At 40.3% G+C, this 21,867-nt stretch overlaps 1 protein-coding gene across 1 annotated transcript in view; it reads right to left on the minus strand.

Moving 5' to 3' along the window:
* LOC140235264 (spectrin beta chain, non-erythrocytic 1-like) overlaps positions 1-21,867 on the minus strand; it is a 72,820-nt gene that overhangs the window by 38,170 nt on the left and 12,783 nt on the right. The window contains exons 4-9 of the mRNA XM_072315300.1: positions 19,800-19,973; positions 14,850-15,138; positions 9,214-9,514; positions 5,247-5,364; positions 2,264-2,586; positions 1,524-1,662 (exon numbers count right to left, since the gene is read on the minus strand). Of these exons, the coding sequence (XP_072171401.1) occupies positions 1,524-1,662; positions 2,264-2,586; positions 5,247-5,364; positions 9,214-9,514; positions 14,850-15,138; positions 19,800-19,973 (1,344 nt within the window). The remainder of the gene's footprint in view (positions 1-1,523; positions 1,663-2,263; positions 2,587-5,246; positions 5,365-9,213; positions 9,515-14,849; positions 15,139-19,799; positions 19,974-21,867) is intronic.

Raw genomic sequence — 21,867 nt, forward strand, 5'->3', positions numbered from 1 at the left:
ACAGAATAGATCATCATACAGGATTACTCTTGGCAGGTCTTGGCTACGACATGATGGTGAAACTTGTGACAGCAACTACTTTTCAAAATGTGCACCCTGCTCACGATAGTCAAAACACTAAAAATTTTCTGGCAGGGAAATTATGTACTGTAAACATTGTCTCCATCTCCACCCTCCCTATTTTCCCCTTGAAAGGCCACTGTAGATAGATTTGACAACATGCATCTTCAACAATTTCACAAGTGCACCAGAACTGTATTTCCCCCATTCCTTTTATCTTAACCTATAATTGATGTGATGCCTGCCCAAAGAAGAGGCTGCATCATGTGTGTTCCAAGGTAACTGACATTTGTCTACAGACTGGCACACACACACAAAACATATCTGCAAAGGCTCTTGGACTGAATATTACAAGGGGAACCCACAGGCTCAAGCACTTTCATGAATGGCTTCATAACCTTGCACCATTTAATTGTGTAGTGAGACCTCATACCATCTCCACCACCACATGGACATGAACTCAACTGATTTTTGGAATATCAGGGTTCATACTCTTTCTCATGAATTAAATTCCATAACTTTCCATGACCATTTTAGCCAGAATTCCATGACCTTTCCATGACTTTCACACATTTTTTTTTAAAAACACATTAGACTGAAAATTTGATCTCAAATCAAAGCGAAGCAACTTTAGGGAATACACATCTCACACAAACGACAGATAAAACTTCTATAATTTTTGCAATTTCATGACTTTCCATGACCTTTTGATGGAAATATCAGTTTTTCATGACTTTCAAGGCCTGGAAAAAGACAAGGCCAAATTCCATGACTTTCCAGGTTTTCCATGACCTGTATGAACCCTGTGCATTTCACTTGGTCCACAGCCTAAGATATCTGATCAGTCACTAAGAAAGTCACTTTGAATGTATCTGAGTCTTGAAAATGGTTAATGGATGCATTCTCCTGCAATGATTATCATTGAAAGCCACTTTCGAAAGCACACACGCACAAACACCCATACCAAGCTCACACAGTGACATTGCTACTTCCATTACAAATGCCGGAAGAACCCATCTTGAACTGCAGCCGTAAGTCATCTAATTCTCATGGTTGGGTATTCTTCACTTCTGGTATAGCTGGAATGAAAATAAACAGCTTGCCTACGGTACATTACATGTGCGGAGCTGGAGTGGGAACTGGTGTGAATACTGTGCATGCACAAGCACACAACAGTGTACCAATCTATGTGGTGATACAGACGACACAGCGTCGGCATTCAGAATCCTACCATTCTTTTCAGTCATATGTCAATAACATTTCTTGCGGCTATCAGAGATGTCAAGACAGACCATATCTGACAGTTTCATGGAACTTCAAATCCAATCCTGGAAGAAAAGTAAATAATTCCATTTTAAAAATATGCCCATCATGGGTTTGTTTTCACTCCAGCCACCGCAAAATACCCAGATGTCCGACCACGAGAATAGGTTGGCAAAGAAACGAGAGGATGATTTGCCTACCTTGGTCTCCTCCATGGAGTCGAGGAGCAGCTCCATCTCCTGGAAGCGTTTCTGGATGTCCAGGGAGAGCTGGAGGCGGGAGCGGCGGGCCTTGAGGAGCTCGATCAGGTAGTCCCACAGACGCAGGATGTTGTTTTTCCTTCAAGGAATGAAGACAGGAGGAGTACATCTTGGTGACTATGGTGATTCTTGCCCTCCAAACTGTTTTATGGTGACTTCTCATTTGTAGTTTAGAATGGCTGCAAGTATTCATCTCATACATACACCTGTACAGTGATCACAAATCTCTTTCACATTTGACGATGTGTAACAACGTGAATAATTTTTCCTCACACATACATCCAATACTGTAAAAGTGGCTATTTTCGCGCGAGTAATTCTTCGCACTCAGCTGTATGAGATGAATTTCATGTGTTTTAATTTCGCTGAATCAAGACATTCATTAGTGGAACATAATCATGTGCAAAAATATTTGTGTTTTTATTTTCACGCTGGTTTTTGGTCGCACGCAAAATTTCCACACTGCAAAAATTTCTTCTTTTACAGTCCATTGAGTCCAATTGAGTTGGTTGACGTGATCTATTTTAATTCTACATGATGCATAACAGTTAAAAAATGACTGCGCTTTCACACTGTAATGGTAATGTTGACACTGCACATTCTGTCGGAAATGATATGCCCAACTGAGATGGGTCTCAGGAGCAAAGGCGGCTGAATGTCAAACCAACCACATGACGTACCTTGCGTTGATCCTCTCGATGTCATGGTAGCGCTCCTCCTCCAATTCCTGGGCCACGGCGACGACGGCGAAGACGCGCTCCTGGTACGCCTTGATGTCCGTCTCGATGGCCTCGTGCTTCTTGGCCGCGGCCTCCACGGCGGGCAGGTCGAAGCCGAAGTTGTCCTGGGCCACCAGCCGCTGGTTCTCGCTCAGCCAGGTCTCCCGCATGGCCGCCTTGCGGTCGAAGCGGGCCGCCAGCTGCTCCAGCTTCTCCTGCCGGATCAGCTCCTGGCGCAGCGCAAGCTCGCGGCCATGCTCGGCGTGCTCCAAGTTCTCCCATGCCTGGAGGAACGAAGACAAAATGACCCTCGGTGAAGGAGATGCATTCGGCCTACTTTTCTCCTCTCGGCTAACAATAGTATCAATATTACTTGCATAAAGACCACGATACTTGTTTACTTGCATTCAATATTTTATCAATCATGAATGTCTGACCAGTGGTGCTCTCAACAGACCAGTTTACCATCATATTCAAATTTTATGCATGCCTTTCTGACAATGATTCTTCTTCACAACATGAAAGCTTGCCCAAGGTTTGCCAAACATAGCAACAACTAACGTATGCAAACTGGATGCCAAGTACTGAAAAATGTTTCTGAGGTACGGGTTTATACAATAGCTCATTTCTACATCAAGACAGAAGAAACCTCAATAAATTTTTACACTATGTTACAAGGTGTAGTAAACCTGTCTATTCACCAAAGGTGATTTAAAGGACAAGTTCACCTTCATAAACATAAGGATTGAGAGAATGCAGCAATATTAGTAGAACACATCAGTGAAAGTTTGAGGAAAATTGGACAATCGATGCAAAAGTAATGAATTTTAAAAATTTTTGTGTTGGAACCGCTGGATGAAGAGACTACTAAGGCTCGTGATGTCATATGAGTACAACAGTATAAAGAAAATGTAAAGAAAATTCAACATATTTTCACTTTTTTTCGCATAATAAAAGAGCACTTGACTTGTCTCTTTCTAAAGGCAATGGGAATAACATTACCCATAACATATGTCAGTAACGAGTCAAGGGAATGTGTACTTTTTTCAAAAGATGAAATTTTGTGAAATTCTCCTTATATTTTCCTTATATTGTTGTAAGCATGTGACATCATACACTGCAGTAGTCTTCTCATCCAGCTGTAACTGCACAAAAAATTTCAAAAATTCATAACTTTTGAACGGATTGTCCGATTTTCCTCAAACTTTCAATTATGTGTTCTACTAATATTGCTACATTCTCTCAATCCTTATGTTAATGAAGGTGAACCTGTCCTTTAAGTTTTGAAGTTTTTATCATCTGGAACATAATACAATTTCAATTGATAAGCAAATTCTATCTGTCTTATACAACTGGGCAAAATTTCTCACAATTATAAATTTGTACAAAATTGTGCATACATTAGCAAGCTTTCCTTTCCATACTTGCATAACCTCTCACATGGCATACATGGGAAAGCTAAGTTGCTCTTTTTTATTTTTCAGAAATTGTCCAAATGGAAATATATGGACTCTAGAGTTCATACTGGTTTATACAGCTGGGGGTTTCTTTTTCTCAGCTTAATACATACATCCATTTGTGTGAATGATTTCATTACATGGTCACAGATTATATCATTGCATGTATTTCCCCACTGAAACTTAATCTGCCACTGTTACATATCAATATTGAGGACATTTTTTTTTATTTCCATCATCCCGGAGGGTACACTGCATTTAGAAATCTCATTTGTTACCTGCACTACACTTATACAGTACAAACGGTGTATGTTCCCAAAAATATTACAATAGCATTTTCAACTTGATAACACCCAATATGATTAAACCGTCTAAATGCTACTTCAGGGTCTTAAAATATAATATCGTGGCTCTATTTTGCAGAAACCTCATTCAATTTGGTTAAGCGGTCATAGAGAATGGTGGATTGTCGTAAAGCATGTCATGAGTCTGATTCTTCCAAGTTTAGCACTTGGATGCTCTTGGAACTGCATATTAAAGTGTGGACACAATAGACAGAACTTCGAGGAAAGATTCCTGACATGCTCTACAAAATTCCTCATTTCTCTGTGACCACTGAAGCAAATCGAATGGGGTTTTCTGTAAGATGTGGGCAATGTATAATGGTTTCATACCCTGAAATTGTATTTGGATTGATTCACTACTTTTAAAGTTATCGTCGCGGAGGGTACCATTATAATTTTTTTTTTTGACATACGGTAGAGCACATAAATAGATTGCATGGCTTTGTATTGGTGTGTGTATGGTGTGAGCATGTGTGTGTTTGTGTGTTGAACAGAGAATGCAAAAGGGCGGGATCTGTGTGTGTATGTGATGTGTCACTCAGCATATGCCAATTACAAGCGTACTAGAAGCGAAGAAACGGGTAACCATATGTCAATGTATATTCATTCCCTCGATGCACTCTAGAAAGGATTCTGATTCTCTCCAATGCTTGTACACAACTTCCTCTCCGTGCCTGTTGTCTGTGTGCTCTTCCCTCATCTATTGAGTGTGCTCAATCGCAGATTACCTACCAAACGTTTGATTTGTGGAGGTTGTTCACCAAACTGCAGTGTCAACAGGCTGCATATCAATCAACTACTACATATACATATATATATATATATATATATATATATATATATATATATATATATATATATATATATATATATGTGTATTTCAACAATGTACATCCATCTTTACAATCTTCTACAGATTTAACACTTTATTGAAGCAGATTTATCACACAAACATGTTAAGTAAAGCACCCCCCCCTTGTTCACTACTAATCATTTTCATTTACTATAGCTCATCAGAGATTATAAGTGTAATTTCTCCATGATTACACGTCTCTGAGGGCACACTTCAACTACAATATGCCTGCTTTGGTACATCATGGTGCTACTTGGGTATACTTTGAAGCACTGGGTCCGTCCACTGACCTTGTTGATATCATGGACCAGCTTGCCTTCCTTGGGGAGGTAGGGCTTCTGGTTATTGGCTCTCATCTTGCTCTGGATGGTGAACAAGAGCACCTCAAGGTTGCCCTTCTCAATAAACCTGGGATGAGATACATGGAGGGGCAATTACACAGACAGCACGGACAACATTACAACAACAACAACAGAGGGAGGGGAGAATGAGAAAGAATGGGACAGACAAACACACAGACAGACAGAGAAAGAGAGGGAGAGAGAGAGAGAGAGAGAGAGGATAAAGAAATAATACAGTTTGCCCAAAACACAAGAGGAAAAAAGAACATTCAGAAGGTGAAAAGGATTTTAGGCAAACAAAATATGAGTAGGCACAGGGACATTGAGCGAGGGACATTAGGACAAGAGGACATAAGAACACAGCGAGGACATTCATACAAAAGGTACATAGATAAACAGAAAAGTTGGGAGATTAAACGAGACATACAAAGGACAAAGTTACATACAGAGAGAGAGAGAGAGAGAGAGAGATTAGAAGAAAAAAAAGGCAGAAGAGAAATTGAGATAGACAAATATATAATTGGAGTCGGTGGCAAATAAGAGAGGAGGGGAGATATTTGAGACATGAGGTGGGTGGAAGATATTGGATTACAACGAGAGACAGCCCCAGACGGACACAGTAGGAGACGCGGAGAGACAAAAGGTTAAGTTAGAGGAGATCCAAGAGAACAGAAAAGGAGATAGAAGGAAAGTGAGAGAGGGAGAGAAGAGAGAGAAAGCAAATATTAACAAATGCAGAAAAAAGACAACTTAAGGGTTTACTTCATCACTCAATCAATACAGACCACATTGGTCAAGATGTGCAGAGCATGCCTCACTCATGAGGCACTGTGTTTTCTGTCTAGGCTGGGGACAAACATGCTGGCTGGGGTGATTACTCTTGCCCTTTTTCTTCTGTGTTTTCAATCTCTTCCTTTTCTTTTTTTTTTTTCGTAATGTACCCTGCTCGGTTTGCGGCATTTCAAGGCATGGCCGGCAGCCGTTGCATGTTTTGCATTGTGCAACATACTGGAGCATGCCATTCTATCGGTTGCTTTATGTCGAGAAGATTATAGTCTCCCGCCATTGTAATTACAGTCTCATGCATTTGAGACAATTTTGTGACTGTTCAAAGTCCAGGGAGGGGAAAAGGAAATCAAATCAAAAGATGCGCACCCATTTTTTTTTTTCTTTGTTCAGTTCATGATTTACATATATCCACTGCTTTCAGTTTATGCCATCTTGCGCATACGGATCCAAAGTACAACATGGAGCCAAAAGCAAACTAGCAGTAGAATTGCATTGTATCTAAATGCCATTTATCATTCTTGGTGACAGAAACGAGTCTTCCAATTGTTGTAAGTCATGTGACATGCACTTGCACGCTTGCCGACACTGTTCCAGGTAAATTGACCAAATCTCTGCCTGAAAATACACTATCACAACAAGCTATTGTTTGTTTGTTTGTTTGTTTTTTGTATCATGGCATTTACATTAAGTCATTATTGATGGGATCTTGGTGGGTCCTGTCAGTTTTTGGAAATTTCAGAATCTCGGGTGACAGGGGATAACCAATCTGTTGTTCTACTCTACCCTAAACTTACTTTACTTTTAATGCTTGCATCTGATGCAGTGCATTAATCAAATGTATCCCTCCCCCAAGTTTGCTTCTCTGCCTAGCAAAACAGCAAGTCCCTACCAAAACAGTTTTTACCATGTCATTGCTATGATTCAACCTATTTGATGGATATCATTATTATTATTATTATCATCTTTTTTTTTATATAGAGGAAAATCTATTTCAGAAAGAAATCTCTATCATATATCAAATACATGAGCAGGGCTAATTGAAAGAAAGTACGGGAAGGAGACGATATAATGACCAAAGTATTTCAAGGAATGAAAATGAAAACGAAGATAAAACATGGCAAGAGTCACCCAGTCCAGCACTGCCAGCGTGATACGCGGCGCTGATCTTATTCAATTTGTGGTGGCAGCCATCCATATTGGGTTACGGCTGAGAGATCATGGAGGGTGGCATATCCGCATCCATCATAAACTGGTTCTGGTGTTAAAAGGGGAGTCTCTCTCATTTCTGGATACTGCTGCTCCATCTTACCCCCACACTCCCAATCTGCCCCCCCCCCCCCCATCTCCCCCTCCTCCTCCTCCTCACCCACATCTCATCCTACCATAACACATACATCAAGTCCCACCTGTGCCTGTCACACAGGCTCAGTAATGCCCACGGAATCTCCTCATCGCTCTGGGATGAGGAGACATTGCCTGGATACCGGGCTATTTACATCATGGCAACGATATGCACACACATTATGAGACAAGGTGATCTATGAGACTATAAAGATATCTAAAGCAATTGAAATAACATCCCAAAGAATTAAAAAAGAAAAAAAGCTTTGAGGAGGTATAATTTCTATGGCATACAATTTATAAATGCCAATTCTAGCCACAAAAGCAAATTTGCAAATTACCACTATTTGACTTTAACTGGTTCTACTGGGCATTTACTTCCACACTTTAGCCATCTCCATCAATCCTTGCTTTTTAAGTATTTCTTAAGCTAAATTTTCCCTTTAAGTTGTGGAATGTACTTTTATGGTAAGCATCTCTTTAGTTTGTTTAAAAAAAAGAGAGAACAAAAAATATTTAGCATCTCTTGCTTCTTCAGATTTCCTTTCCCTCCTTGTAAGTCTACAAAACTAGGCTTTCTAGGAAAAGGATGGTGCTGGACCTAGGGATTTGACTTTGAAACTCTGCCAGGCTGCCGGCATCTGAATTCGTCCCGAAGCTGCCACAAGAGAGCACATATGCTCGGAAATGACGGAGCGACGCAGACAGTGAGTCTGAATCAGCTTGGGCACGTGGCCACGTAATCGGGGGCAACGGTGGTGGTGGTGCTGCTATAAAAAGCGCAGGAGGTGAAGAGAAGGTCATTCTTCTTCTGATTCTACCTCTTCTTTGCTGGAGTGATCTTTTATTTTAAAGGTTACATCCTGTGCTACAAAAGGCCTGATGACATGGTCTTTGAGGAATAGAACATGGTAGGAAGGGACCCCCTTCATTCACTTGAGACTTGAGGGAGAAGAAGCCTGTTTCTTTGACAGTGTGCCATCCTTGGGTTATTAAAGGTGACTGTAATGCCATTCTGTCATCGCCTGGGAGTCATTCATATCAAATGACATAATCATGTTGCACACACTCATCCTCCTGGCCAAGTTTTCAGCTCGCAACAAGGAGCCTTTGTCAATGCCACAGGAAAAGGGGATTTTAACTGACGTAATAAAATTTGACAAAATAAAACAGCAATGTCATTTATGCTACTTGGTTTCGCAGAGAAAGTACCCTTTTATTTCAAGTAGTATTACTTACTGCACTCTGTGACACAAACATTATTCTCTTTTGTTCAGACAAGACTTTCATGTTTCTAAATGACATACCAATTTCCCAAAACTCTTGAACTGTTCATCACACGGCTTTAAAGGTGTTTTAGCAAGCAAAAAATTAATCCTTTTCTGAAAAATGTCTCTGGTGCATCCACCTCAAAGAGAATAAAAGTTTGATAGAGCCTACGTGCTCAGCTACATTTAAAAGAATATGTGTTGCTGCTTTTCAGCTTCATCATCTTGTGATCCACTGCACTCAGTTGGATATCACTGCATGCTAAAGGCAGAGTATCGCAAAAGGAAGGCATGTTTCTTGTCACGCAGTGGACACTGCTCAAGTATTGATGGAATATGCTGCAATTTTGCATTTAAGCTAACCCTTTTTATGCCACGGACTACGATGGTGTGTACAACCAGTGGGATTTTCTGTGCCAACTGGCACTCAAAGCTCAAAAGAGGTTAACATAACTTGAAAATATAACATTAAAAGGGATGGATGTGGAGTTACAAGCAGAGGGTGTTCTAGAACTCACTTGGGGGGTTTCTCCACTGTTCTGTAGGTGTTGAAGGCCAGCAGCTGCTGCTGCACGCCTTGCAGCGAGTTGGCAAACTCCCTGTCGTTCAGGATCTCGATGGTCTGCTTGATCCAGCGCAGGAGGTCGGACGTGACCTTGTCGTACTCGGTGATGAGCTTGTCGTTGTCGATGGCACCGCTGATGACCTTGCCGATGCGCTTGCCCGACACTGTCTCGGCCTTCATCTTGGAGAAGTAGTGGTAGTAGGTGACCACGTAGGTGATGATGGACTTCTCATCGGGGTGGTCCACGGTAACATCTATGACACAGAACAAAGATGTTATCACCACAATAGTAATTAAGCCCTACACAGTCGACGGTGTAAATATTGAAGATCTCTTAAATGATAGGCCTTAAAGGACAAGTTCACCTTCATAAACATAAGGATTGAGAGAATGCAGCAATATTAGTAGAACACATCAGTGAAAGTTTGAGGAAAATTGGACAATCGATGCAAAAGTTATGAATTTTTAAAATTTTTGTGTTGGAACCGCTGGATGAGGAGACTACTACAGCTTGTGAGTCATATGCATACAACAGTATAAAAATGTAAAGAAAATTCAACATATTTTCACTTTTTTCGCATAATAAAAGAGCACTTGACTTGCCTCTTTCTAAAGGCAGGGGAAATGATATTACCCCAAACATATGTCGGTAACGAGTCAAGGGAATGTGTACTTTTTTCAAAAGATGAAATTTTGTGAAATTCTCTTTTTATTTTCCTTATATTGTTGTTCGCATGTGACATCTAAGTTATTCATACAATGCAGTAGTCTTCTCATCCAGTGGTTACTGCATTAAAACTTAAAAATTCATAACTTTTGAACGGATTGTCCGATTTTCCTCAAACTTTCAATGATGTGTTCTGCTAATATTGCTACATTCTCTCAATCCTTATGTTTATGAAGGTGAACTTGTCCTTTAATACTTTAAAAAACCCAGAAAAATACAGAAATGCAACTATTGTTTCGGCAGAAATCCCATGTGTACACATTATAGTACATAGTGTGTGAAATATTGAGGCTTCCCAGACAGCTATATCCACTGTACAGCATTTAAATACTATGTAATCACATGGAATATTTGCTCAGGTATAACTAGAGGTCATGAATGACAAAAAGCAGTGTGGCTGGGTATACATCTCTTTACTACATTGTACCTGATGTTATTGCAAGAAATAGACCATCATAAAAAAAAAACAACTGCATACATCTGACTGGGTTATAGAGGTCACAAGTTCTACATAACAGATGAATGTTCAAGCACAATATCATTTCTTGTACAATATTGTATAGTTCATTGGTAAAGTTTTATATAAATATACAAATCTTACTAATTTTGAATTGTTTTCACATCAAATCAGAGAAACCAAGACTCAGTGTTGACTAAGCAGCATTCTTCCTTTTTTGTCTTTTCTTGTTCCTTGTTTATCTCACTAGACATAGTCATTTGCCTTTATAGAATTGTTGTAGGAACTGGCTGAAGTTCAGCTCTTTTGCCCATAGTTAGATGGCTGTAGACACATCTTGCCTTCAGCAAGATATAAAGACGTATCTCAGTTTTGTCGGATCGAAATCTATTACTGGCAGCGAACTGTACCATGTCAAATTTGTGAGTGATAGTGCAGCTTGGCAGGTGGACACAGTCAAGGGGAAGGGTATGTGGTGGTCGGAAGTCCCGCGAGACTGACCAGGTCAAGTTTTGTTGTCAGGAAGACTCTGCCATTTACATCCCACATGCCTTTCCATCTCGCCTGGCAGGGGACCAATTAGTGACAAAGATATGAGCTGCCGAAAAGTAAGACTACTCCTAATCAGCTAAGCAAGAGGATTTGATAGAATACTTATCTTGTCATATGGGGGAAAAGGGGGGGGGGGTGGGGTGAGGGGGTTTTCAATGCTCATGGGCACGGTGTCAGATTTTGCATTTGGTTAATATTCTAATTAAAATGAATGCAATTTTGATTAAGTGATTTGCTCCTCAACAGCACTGAATGAACTTAAAAGCTGCATACTGCATGGATAATAAAATGATAACACAGCCAAAATATCATCACTTTAATTTTACCAGTTACATTTTACCTGCTCTTTCGAAATATCCTTGACCAAAGTTTCTCATCAATATCTGCGCTAGCATAGTATCACTGTAATCTTTTCACTCTATTATCAACATTCAGATTAAACACTGAGCAAGTATGGCTGTATCATAACATAGCCCTCATAAAAATGAAAATTAACCTGCGTTTGCTTCCGGCATTTGCTTATGGTATTTGCTCATCAGGTAAATGATATCAAAGTATAATCACACAACTTTGAATGTACAATACCTGGTATGTGCTTTTGAACTTTGACTATGCATACAATGTATATAATCTCAATAATCCTTATTGTAAACATGGTATAAACAGGGTTTTGTGGTCGCGACCTTTTAAAATGCAAGGATATCTTGTAGCAGACAAACACAGGGTGCCCCTCCCTAAACTCTTCTCTTTGGTCTGTTGAGGAGTGATCCATGCATCTGGATCATGTAAATACCATCCCTCATTTGATATGCAAACACCTTCCCCGACTGCACAAACACGCCCTGCATGTACACTATATGACGGCAACCAACGTGGCATGCACGCACGCGTTATATTATGTGCTGCACAACTCCCTTACATGCAATTAGTCTATCAGCCCCCAGCACTTTTAACAGAAAGATTCATACTTTTATTATAAGGGATATCATGGACCTTATGTACAACTGCACATGCTCAGAAATTCTGGAGAAGGGGTATCAAAAATTAGCAAAATTGCACTGATTCATGCCTAACTTGTCAATCACATTGTACAATGCTCAGAAATTCTGGGGAAGGGGTATAATTAGCAAAATTGCACTGATTCATGCCCACCCTGTAAATCACACTGTATACCTGTATGTGTCAAGAGCTTTTTGTAAATGAAACCCTACACAAACCAAGAAACACCTTATTTCATGTTTTTCTTTGTAATACTGAGACTAAATTTAAGGTTGGAGAGTCGACACATTTGCAAATTCACTCCTGCGTCTCTGTATTTCCTTTGACCTTTTTGGCCAGCTCTTTCTCACTAGAGCTGCAAAATCACTTGCAAATATCCACACTCTGTCTACACCACATGATGTAGTGTCAAGTTGGAACCCTCATAGCATCTCACCCTTTATTGATACTTCATGAAAGACTTTGGTTGTTCTTCCTCTCCTTGGATCTTTTTTTTGTCTTTTAATGTTTTGCTTCATGTGATGCTTATTCTTGTCAAAAACATTTTACTTCACCACTGTAACGTGACCGTTATTTACATTGAAATCTCGAGACGGGGTTTCTCTTGGGCGACCTTGTTGATACGAAAAGCAGCATTCTCATTTGCAAACAAGCATGTGCGAACAATGCGCGAGGAAGCACCCCCAAGGATCGGCCGATTGAAGCGCTGCCACACAGGAAAGTGCAGGCCAGGAATAGGTCACAAGCGTGCCGTATCCCCATCCGCCTCCCCCACTTCTGATAGGAAAGGCCTATATTGAGCCTGATGCAGCACATGCTGTGACGTCAGGACGGATGCAGGAGAGGGGTGATTTTCACAGCTTCCATGCATGCTGACACATAATGATACTTTTAAAGGCAGCTGCTTCTCTTTACGTCGACATACGATCCTTTAAAACAATATGAAATGACAGGACCCATACAACCGGACTTTTCGAACTATCAACTTGAATACTGCCATATGAAAAGAGAGAATGAAACCCCTTAAGAACACGCAGACACAATTGCAACACTTTCATGTAACATATGACATGAAGATCAACTGGAATGAGTGAGAGCAATTTTGAAAAACAAAAACAAACACAAAATTAGACCTTCATTAAACTGAATTTGCTGAAGCAAAGAAGTGATGAATTTCATTTTCTTAATTATTTAGAGTACTTCACTTCATCCCATGAATGTTCCTCCCCTTCAAATGCTTGATATTTAGTGGTATTTCATAAATGGCTGGCCCTTTAATTTCAAGGCACAGCAAATAGTGTGGGTCTGCTCTGCAGATGCGAACAAATTAGAACGCGGGAAAGGAATTGCCCTGTCACGGTAGATTTTGGTGGCTCTCTCTCACCAAGATGCAATGTTTGCGTCTGTCGGTGGAAAGGGTGCCAGAATGCGGGACACAACGTATTCATCAGGAGATGAGATTTACGAAATGGAAAAAAGAGGTTTACGGAATTGGCGACCATACCGAGTGGGGGAAAAAAAACAATGAGAAGAGAAGTAAACAGATATTTTGAAGCAAACCAAAATTGAGACATCCTGGAATTTTGAACAAATGATGCTTCAAGAAGCACTTCCCTACTTTGAGAGTGATATTCTTTTGGTTTGCTACCGTCATTGTACATTTCCAAGTAAATATTTCCGTCAATCAATCAAGAGTTAGATCCTTCTGGGCAACCAAATATTACACAAGATTGCAACAGTAACTCATTTGTGTATCATTTTGTTTTATTTTCTTCTATCTCCACAGAGTGTTAGTGTTATAGTATTACATGAGTCTGAAAGTTAAAGGGTGATATTTTGAGGACTTTTTTTTTTTTGACAACGCTAAAGAGTTTAACCAATGAATTTAAACTAGAGCTCCCGAATTCAATCAAACACAAACAACAAATATTTTGCTGATGGAGAACCACATCTAATATGTGACACAAAGAATGATATAAAATGCTGGGGCCCCCTCTGGGTGGGGCATGGTGCCCATTTTAACAAATTGAGATCCTAACCACCTAGGCATGCTACCTGCCAAGTCTGGTGAAAATTCATCATGAGGTTTTCAAGACGAAGATGAAAATGTACAATTTAGGTCCCCATTTGGACCTCCCCACACCCCAAAAGGGGCACCCCTGGATCTGCCATGAAGAAACTTGAAACTACAGTCATTAATGTACTAACTCATAGTATTAACTTAGCTCTATCACTTCTGGTTTTGGAGAAGAAGATTTTTAAAGATTCCTTACTTTTGGGTGCTTTGGGCCCCCTGGGAGCCCCCTGGGTGGGGCATGGTGCCCATTTTAACAAATTGAGATCCTACCCCCTTGGGATGCTACCTGCAAAGTTTGGTGAAAATTAGTCTTGGGGTTTTTAAGAAGAACATGAAAATGTAAAAAGTTTATGCACGATGCAAGACGCACGACGCACGCACGCCGGATGAAGAACGATCGCAATAGCTCACTTGAGCCTTTGGCTCAGGAGAGCTAAAAATGTAAAATGGGCTTTTTATGGTAATTTCAAACTGGGGGCTTCAAGTATGCCTAACAAAAGATAATCTATGCACCGACATAGCAACGCACCTTGCTCATTGCACAACCATTGAAAGTGCTTTTGTTCTTTGGAAGCCCCACCCCCAGTTATGGCCACCATAAGTTACAGTAGTCTGAAGTCGGATTCATCTATAATGTATGAGGTACATACGTATCGAGAAAGACTATTTTCCAGCAATATTTACAAGGGATCAGCTAAAGGGGTGGGGTGGGGAAAGGGAAAGAACTCCTCAAATACAAGCATCACTCGTTTTTCTTTGCTAAATCACATCACTCACCTTCGGGGTCCAGCAGTTTGGCCAGCCCCAGCTTCTGCTCAGCGACGTTGAAGGCATTGTTGAGGTTCTGCACTGGCTGGACTTTGGTCAGTTTGTTGTAGTCGATGAGGTCCGGCCTGTGCTTGTGGATCAGCGCGTTGAAGGCCAGTCCATCGCGCCAGCTGGTGGTGAAGTTGCGAATGTTGACGTTGGAATAGCCGGCCGTCTTCATCTGGCACCAGAGGAGGAGGGCATCCTTAGCCGATCGCGTCTCTTGGTTGTCTTCATCCTCAAAACTGATGTCTTGAATCTATGATTGTTGACGGTGGAGGTATATAACAATGGCAAATGTCAATCAAAACAAATACACTGTATATGGCACTGTGTTGGTGCCAATGTAAAAAGCACCCACCGATGAGCATACACCAATAATGACCAACATTGACCAATGACAAAACAATGCAACCCTCCATCCTACCGTATCTCTTGCACACAAACAACACTTTGTTGTTGTTGGTGTTAGATGCATCTAATGCTTCCATAGGCAACAACATCCTTTTCAACTGCCATACCTCCAGAATGGGGAAAACAATTTGATTTGCATCAAATACAAGAACATCATTTGTGTACACAAGATTTTGGACACAATAGGACACTTCTGGATTCAACACAGCTTTTTTTACCACTGATGGAAATAAATTTGCAAGTCTTTTAAAGCTCGGAAATGTTAATACTCACGAGGCGAATGAAGTGAACCATTCCATTGGTATTATTGCGGTAGGGTGGCATAATCATGCTAACAGGCCCGGCCTGAACCACATCTCTCAGTCAAAAGAAGTGGGCACAAATGGGCAGTACACGTCTACGAAGGGTTTTGCCTGCCTCGACCAACAACTTTCTCGTAGAGGAGGTTGCTAAAAAAAGACCTGGGAACTTTGCTAGTTTGACACTGGGACGCGCAGCATTGTGTGAGGGTGTTGGCGGGCTTTAATGATTGGCAAATGGGTACACCTGCGTCTTCCCAAAAAGCAATTAATCTCAATTATGATGTTGAACCCCCTGGTCAATGATATTTCACACACTCTGTTGTTTTGGTATTACAGCACTCATGGATGATACCAGGGATTAACTCAAACTTCATGGTTTCAAATAAAAAAGTCCAACATCATGGTGTAAGCTGTTACAGTGGAAAATGTGAACTTCTGATTGGGACAAAGTGCCTTAAGAATATATAACAATTACAATTAGTAAAAGAGGCAACAAGATTGTTTGCCCACAAAAACTAGAGATGAAATTACCTTGTAGGCCCTACAATAGGTACATGTAATATTCATGGTAGATTTTTTGCTTTATTTTTTTCTATAATATTCATTGTTTAAAGAGAAACTATCATAATGCAATAAATGCCAGATGCATCAAAACAAAATATCAGCTGTTAATTGATATGATCAGTCACTTTTTATTTTCTTTTGTTAATAGATAAAAAACAAAAAATTGACTACTACAATAATTTGCAAACAAATAGCTGCTGATGTGCTCTTTTAGTACTTCTACTTAAATACAGGTGTATATCGCTGCCCAATCCCTGATGAAATAAAGAAAAATTCTTCTCATGCTACTACATGAATAGTGAATGTTCAAATTTTGATCTGATCATCTAAAATACAAAGCAATGACAAATCTCTGTCAGAATAATTTGTCTTCCTTGATCTACATCTACAGGTAAGTGAACACCTGATGGGAACATTACTCTCCTGGTAGCAAATTTGTGCCGCTAGGTTTAGAAATAACACGTCCATCAGCGGCCATAAATTCATGGCAATATTTACTATAGCTGTGACATCTTTTGTTGTTGTTGCTGTTGTTGAGGAGGGAGGGTGTCCTTTTGTCTCTTGCTCTGCATATATTGCTCCATACAAATAGAATGTTGAATGGCAGGAAATCTTAATCAAGGGATAAACAAGTCGGCAGAATGGCCTGCTTCAAGATATACATTCGAGAGAGACTGCAATCAAGTTTTGTGGTGTTTGCCCAAGCAGTAATGCGCATTTCCTCTGGGCCTGGGGACTGTGAGGCGAACCCTCCGCCAAAAGCACGTTCTTGGGCAACTACCAACCCCCACCCCCACCTTGTCCCATATTACCTTATCATTCCCTTCCTCCCACTTTTCTTCGCCTACACAATCCTGCAGTCAGTAACCAACCCGATAATGGACCCGTGTGCCGAATGGTCCCTCAGCGTGTGAACGCACTTTCAATTGGGGGGCTGGCAGATTGTGCTGTTGAGTGGTGATTTGGTACAAAAAATGCGCCATCGATCCAGGCATTCATAAATATGAAAGCAAGGGCTCATACCTGGGAAGGGTGGGGATGTGTAGGATGACAAGAGCCGGGCACTGCACCCTCTCATTGCATTCTTCCACTGCCTGTCCTGAAATGTGGAGGCAGGGATTTCAACCCACATGCAAAGAATTCTATCAGATTCTACTCACTCTAAAAGGGGCCACCTAAAGAAGTGTAATTGTACTCCATGTAAAAAAAAACACACATCATTTTCTGTTTCTACTTGTGCAAAAAAAAAAAATAAAATTGTTTGTACAATTGTAGTAAATACAGTTAATGTTCGCGGTACATTACACAATCATTTGCAATACAAGTAAAATAGCTGCTTGGCCAAGAAGTAGACTCTGTAGTTTTGAAATTGTGTTTTGTTCCTCCGAATATACAATGTATTGTACATCTTCTAACAGCTACCATGAAATTTACATCAGTAGCTACATGTACACACGATATACAGTGTTAATATAGCTCACATTATCTGTCCAAAGCTGTGTGGGAGACCGTTGTTACCCCTCCCCCCATAAAAAAGAAAGTGTCCTTTTATTATCATACAGAGTGTAATGATATGCGCCTTACCCTTTCATCATCATACTGACATAATACCTCTGGATGCATTTCTACCTTTGCAAAACTTGAGTGCACTCATTGTGAGCTCTACGAGAAATATGATTCTGCACGATGTGTGTGTGTGTGTGTGTGTGTGTGTGTGTGTGTGTGTGTGTGTGATGCTATTAGTGCGGAGGGGGGTGGGTTTAGAATAACTCCATTATCAATTTTGCATGCAGGCCATGTCTGAGCTTAGGCAAAGAACATGGCTGGTGGCCTTCGTCCTACAACGTACATCAGTCCGCAAGTCTGTACAGTGTACATCATCCTGAATAATATGGCTGATGGCTCTGATGCCCAACCCAGGAGTGGCTGGGTTGATTGGGGGACACACACACGTCCTCTCCGCAGCACGGAATGAGTTCCGTCTGTGGCGTCATTGTGCCGTATCTGCCCAAGCTTGGTTGACAGAGCATCTTCTTGCGGCGGTGGCGGAGGAGTTGTACGCAGTGGGCATTGAGCGTGCTCCAAATGTGTGATTCTAATTAGCTGCGAGTCAATGACAGGCTTCGGCGACAGTAGTCGCCCTTGGCTTGCAGCCACTTTGTGATGTGCCCTATAAACTAATGTGGAGTTCAGTTAAAATTGTATTCTGACCAGAAGTATGATACAATGTACATCCTGCCTACAGAAATACATGCAGCTCCATTTGTAGAAGACCAGGAAGAAGGCAACCCTTTCATCTCTGTGTTCTTCAACAAAACCCATACTAGAAATACTCATATTATTCAGAGACTCAGGTCTGACTGGTAGAGTCAACAAAAATGACTTTTCTTCCCTAGAGCTAATACTATTTTCTTTTTTTCTTTTTTTTTTTTTTGCTACAACATATTAAGTCTACATTCAATATTATCATGGAGGAAAATTGGGGGGGGGGGGGAGAGGAATTCTGCAGGACAAAATCTAATGTATTTTTTGTGCACACTTTTTTGAACACACTATACACACCCTGTTCTATATCAGGTAACACAGTTTGGAGCAGTTCCAGCCCCAAATACCTGCCAACATCCTGATTAACCTAAATTATCGCAAGGGGGCAGACAGCGGCGGAATCTGTAAATGCAATCCAGTGCGTCACGCTCGGGCCACTATTTCATTCAGCGGGACATGAATGATGCGTTATGGCCGCCCGATCCATGGGCACATGGGGAAGATCGTTATGTGGGAGCGACCCCCTTTCCCCCTCTGTGTGGTAATGCAAGACAAGCATTCCTCGCCGTGAATGTGGCTCCCATTGGAACCGTCTACAGAAAGGTCATGTTCAGCAGCTGTAACCATTGCCAGACAGGTATGGCTAATGTAAGGTGATTGTATGCTTCCCTCTACACAGACAATCACAAAAGTACTGACTCTACTACATGTCATGAATAATTCCTCCAGCAACACATCATGATCAATACTGCAATCAGCATTGCCCCCTCCCCTCCCCCACGCAACAATATACCCAATATCAATATCACTATTTGCTGTGATTTTGTGACAATGGATTAATCTTACCTGGCCGAGCGTGAAAAAAATTACTGGCATGAAAATTTCCACTTTTTCAATAATCCCCTTATCAGGCAGGCATTGATATTTGTTTGTCAAATCTAAAGTGAAGAGAGATTTCATTTTTTAGAGTGACTCCTGCAAAATTAAGGGAGACATTGGTACACGTACCTCAGCTGTTTATTTTTGTCATGCAATGTAACTGTGGGTATGCACTGTACAGAAGTTGTACAATGTAGTGTGCATGTCACAAGTATGGAGGCCTAGTCCAAATGCCCATTCAGATATGCGAGGAGAGTTTAATATCTGTTGGGATAAAACCTATCTACTGAAACCATTTCTGAAATTGCACTGAGAGGAACCTCGGACTTCATTCAATTTCCAAAAAGGAAATTATACCGTGCCTAATCCATAATTTACATCATTTTAGACAGAACCCATCATGGGATTAAACAAATATATACAAAGAAAAAAACAACAACAACACACACACAAACATTAAATTTAATGAATAAAGATAATTTCGAAGGGAGCTTACCTGGAATCTAAGGATGATGGTCCAGATGAGACCGAGGGTCAATCTGTGGTTGCTATCTACAATGTCATGTGATCCCATGTTCTCTAAATGTACTCGCTTCTCCTTGAGAAATTGCAGCGCCTTGTCCACATTCTCTAGACAGTGAATCCGCATTTTGCCTTTGGTGGGTTTGGGCTGAGAAATGGCAGAAAGACAAAAACGACCAAAAACACCATTCATGATACCGTACAGATGTCACATACAATCAATATGTGAATGTGATGAATAAGCATCTGGGGTTATCAATGTGATGATGAAGTGTCTAAATTTGAATGTGTCATAAATAAAAAAAAAATAATAATAATCTGTTCTATTTTTGCCATAGTTTCACTTTTTTTTAATGCAGCCACATTCAACAACTATTAAATCACATCATACTTACCGAAAAATTGCATGTGCTACTGCTAAGGATACAGTGTCACAATACATGTGTAAATTGTACACGAGTACCTTCATAGAGTACAACTGTATCTTAAAACAGTTATTCCAAAACAAGTACACATACATGTACACATACATGTAGTATCTTATTTAATCCAATGACAGTCAGAAAACAAGAGGTCTGTTGACTGGGAAACATGTTGCACATGCAACAACAGCAATGCAAATGAAAACGCCAGATAAAAATCAGAGTGTGTAAGTTTTGGATAAGTACACATTGTCAAAGTGTACAACGAAGATTGGATACATACACTTGTACAATGTACATACATGAAGTATGTAAATCTGTAAATAAGAGATGTTACAGCATTGTCTGAAACTCATCAAATTTTTAAAAATCACTATACATTGTATATATTTCATCAATACAGTACTGTACATTGTTACACAAATACTGTACATTTCTGTCCATCCTACAATATGTGCACTTTTATTCATAAATACGTACAATGTACATGTGAAGGTACTGTAAGTGTATTGTACACTATTGTACATGTTGTACACGTACAGATATAGCCTTTTCTCTTTTTTTCCTTTTTTGTGAATTTCAGTTGGAGGCTTGTAAGCAGTCTTGTGAACTGTACAAAGCATGTACGTGTAAACAAGCATAGTTTTGCTAATATGTCATCAAAATACTTAGGCCTACAATACAAATATATTGCAAATATCAATGTTAAAAAAAAATAGAGTATATTTTGCCTTTAAGTCGGACGATTAAGCAGATACAGCTGTACATGTACATGTAATGGCAGAAAGCCGACTAGTTTTCCCCCGAATGTCTAGCTGAACAGAATACAAGCCGCACAGAGTACACAAAGTTTTATCGCTACAGGAACAAAAATTTCCTCTCCTCTGGGCAAATTCTGATTATATGGTGCAAGAAAAGATGAGATGGAAGCACATATCGTCGCTGGTCACACGAACCGACGAATCACTCGATTTTGGGTCAAATTTTTGATTTTGAGATTTTCAATCATTTCGATAGTAGACATTCCATACTACATATTCTGAAATTCTCAGTGTGCAATTCGGTGTAATCTTTACGTAGTTATCACTTTTGTAGAAGTATGTAATTCCATTTGTGAAAATTATTTGTTTTCCTCATAGACGCGTTTGTTAAACAATCAGGCGATTCGACGGTTCGGTGACCGACGAATCAGTGCGCATTGACTTGCGTGTAGTTTTTGAGATTCAACAGTTCATTGACCGCGCGCACAGTGCGCGTACTATGTAATACATGCGTTGACAATAACAACCCTCAATGTACATGTACATCACAATGGACACACATGGAAAATGACAACGTTCTTTGCAGACCGAAAATACATGCATGCAGCTCTTTGACGACTTCCCGCTTATTTGTTAACAATACAATTCGATAAAAACTTCGTTAGTTAGAGCAAGAATTGAAGGCTGATGTACTACAAAAATAATTGGAAATTATAGACATGAAAGTGTAGCAACCATAAGTCAAAAATGGGTTAATTTCAAACGCGATTTTCTCGAATTGTCATTCTTACGCAAACCTGAGGGATTCGTCAGTTCGTGTGACCGGCGACGATATGTTGGATGGACTATTGATTGAAAG

Source organism: Diadema setosum, chromosome 1 (assembly GCF_964275005.1).
Source record: "Diadema setosum chromosome 1, eeDiaSeto1, whole genome shotgun sequence".
Lineage (NCBI taxonomy): Eukaryota > Metazoa > Echinodermata > Echinoidea > Diadematoida > Diadematidae > Diadema > Diadema setosum.